The sequence below is a fragment of the Auxenochlorella protothecoides genome (genome assembly GCF_000733215.1).
Source record: "Auxenochlorella protothecoides strain 0710 unplaced genomic scaffold scaffold18, whole genome shotgun sequence".
Classification (NCBI taxonomy): Eukaryota; Viridiplantae; Chlorophyta; class Trebouxiophyceae; order Chlorellales; family Chlorellaceae; genus Auxenochlorella; species Auxenochlorella protothecoides.
Genome location: NW_011934213.1, coordinates 938289 through 939875, shown reverse-complemented (window position 1 = coordinate 939875; position 1587 = coordinate 938289). Strand labels below are relative to the sequence as shown.

At 66.2% G+C, this 1587-nt stretch overlaps 2 protein-coding genes across 2 annotated transcripts in view; both read right to left on the bottom strand.

Annotated features, from left to right (window-relative positions):
* The window catches only part of F751_1955 (3-oxoacyl-[acyl-carrier-protein] reductase FabG), a gene marked incomplete at both ends in the record, with an annotated part of 2496 nt that extends 1432 nt beyond the window's left edge, over positions 1-1064 (bottom strand). The window contains 2 exons of the mRNA XM_011399662.1: positions 263-707; positions 903-1064. Coding sequence (XP_011397964.1) covers positions 263-707; positions 903-1064 — 607 coding nt within the window. The remainder of the gene's footprint in view (positions 1-262; positions 708-902) is intronic.
* A 219-nt stretch (positions 1065-1283) lies between these two features.
* F751_1953 (DNA replication licensing factor MCM3-like protein 3) overlaps positions 1284-1587 on the bottom strand; it is a gene marked incomplete at both ends in the record, with an annotated part of 6055 nt that continues 5751 nt past the window's right edge. The window contains one exon of the mRNA XM_011399660.1: positions 1284-1579. Coding sequence (XP_011397962.1) covers positions 1284-1579 — 296 coding nt within the window. The remainder of the gene's footprint in view (positions 1580-1587) is intronic.

Below are 1587 nucleotides of genomic sequence, written 5' to 3'. Positions count from 1 at the left end.
GGGGGGGGGGGGGGGGGGGGGGGGGGGTTCACTCAAAAAGGCAAAGAGGGGATTGAAGGGAAACTCGGCACAAACTCTCCTTCCGCCCTGCGGAGGACCCACTGTTCTGGTCTTCTGCAGTCCTGGGCTCCCTGTGGGGCTGAGCACCTGGTCCACTGACTGCCGCATTCTCCCTCCTGCCCACGCCATCTACTCAAATACTGAACCACCACCATCTCTTGTCACCCTCCCCCCCCCCCCCCCCCCCCCCCAACAAACCCACCAGACACGGAGGAGACGTTGATGATGCACCGCGGGCGCGCCTTGCCGCTGGCCTCGATCTCGCGCTTGGCGGCATCGCGCATGTGTGGCGCGGCGGCCTGGATGAGGCGGAAGGGCGCGGTGCAGTGCACGTCCAGCATGGCCTGCCACTGCTTGGCGCCCATGCGGTGGATCACGCCGTCCCAGGTGAACCCCGCATTGTTGACCAGGATGTGCAGGCCGCCAAAGGCGCCCACCGCCGCGGCCACCACGCCGGCGGGGAAGTCGGGGTGGGTCACGTCGCCCGCGTAGGCGATGGCCACGCCGTTGGAGTTGCGGATGAAGTCGGCAGTGGCCTGGGCCTTGTCGCCCTCCAGGTCTGCGGCAACCACCTTGGCGCCGTGCTGGGCGAACAGGATGGCCGCCGCCTTGCCAAGGCCCTGCCCCGCCCCGGTGATGATGGCCACCTGAACGGGGGATGGGGCTGGAATGAATGGAAAGGGAAATGACGCCATTCCGGCACATGGGGAGACGGGCCAATGGCTGCTCCTCCTCGGAGTCTCTCCCCACACATTGCAAAATCCGACACCCCCGCATCGCGACACTGCTCCCGTTCCGGAAATGGTGGTAGTGTGTTCCCAGTCGCGATGCCGCACCCGTACCCCGATTACCTGGTTCATCAACAGGCGACCGGGCTCGTAGTTGTAACACTGGGAATGGAAGGCGTCGGCACTGGTGGGGGCATTGTCCACGCCCTCCTGGGACGGGCTCTCCCCCTGTAGATGGGAGGCGATGCGCCCCACTCGTCCCGCAGCGGCGTCCATTCTTAAGTGAAAGATTTAATTTGTATATGAAGATTCAAGACCCGGGGGTTGACCCCCATGGATGCCTCTCATCATCGCCCGGTGCTGACAGGGTGAATTTATAAACAAGGCGACCGGACCCGACGCGCGCGCACGGTTTCACTGCGCCCTTGACGCTCCCCAGGGTCTCTGTCGCGGTCTGTATCTCACAACAAGGGTCAAGCGCCGCGCCGCCGCGGCTCAGTGCGTCAGGTAGAACTCGTCGTTAGAAAGCATGATGGCACCCGCCGCCTCCAGCGCCTCCAGCTCGGCACGCACCTGGGCCCCGCTCACGCTGGCGTCGCCCTGCGCCCTCAGCAGCGCCAGCACCCCCGTCACGTTGCAGGCCTCCGCGGAGCGCTGACCCAGTTCCAGAACCGCCGCGCGCACGGCGGACGCCAGCTCCCTGATTTCCTCGGCCACCGGCGGCGCAGTGGCCGCGCCGCTCCTAGAGGGGCCGGCCGGCGCATCCTCGGCATCGCTGATGGCCTCGTCCTCTGCTTGG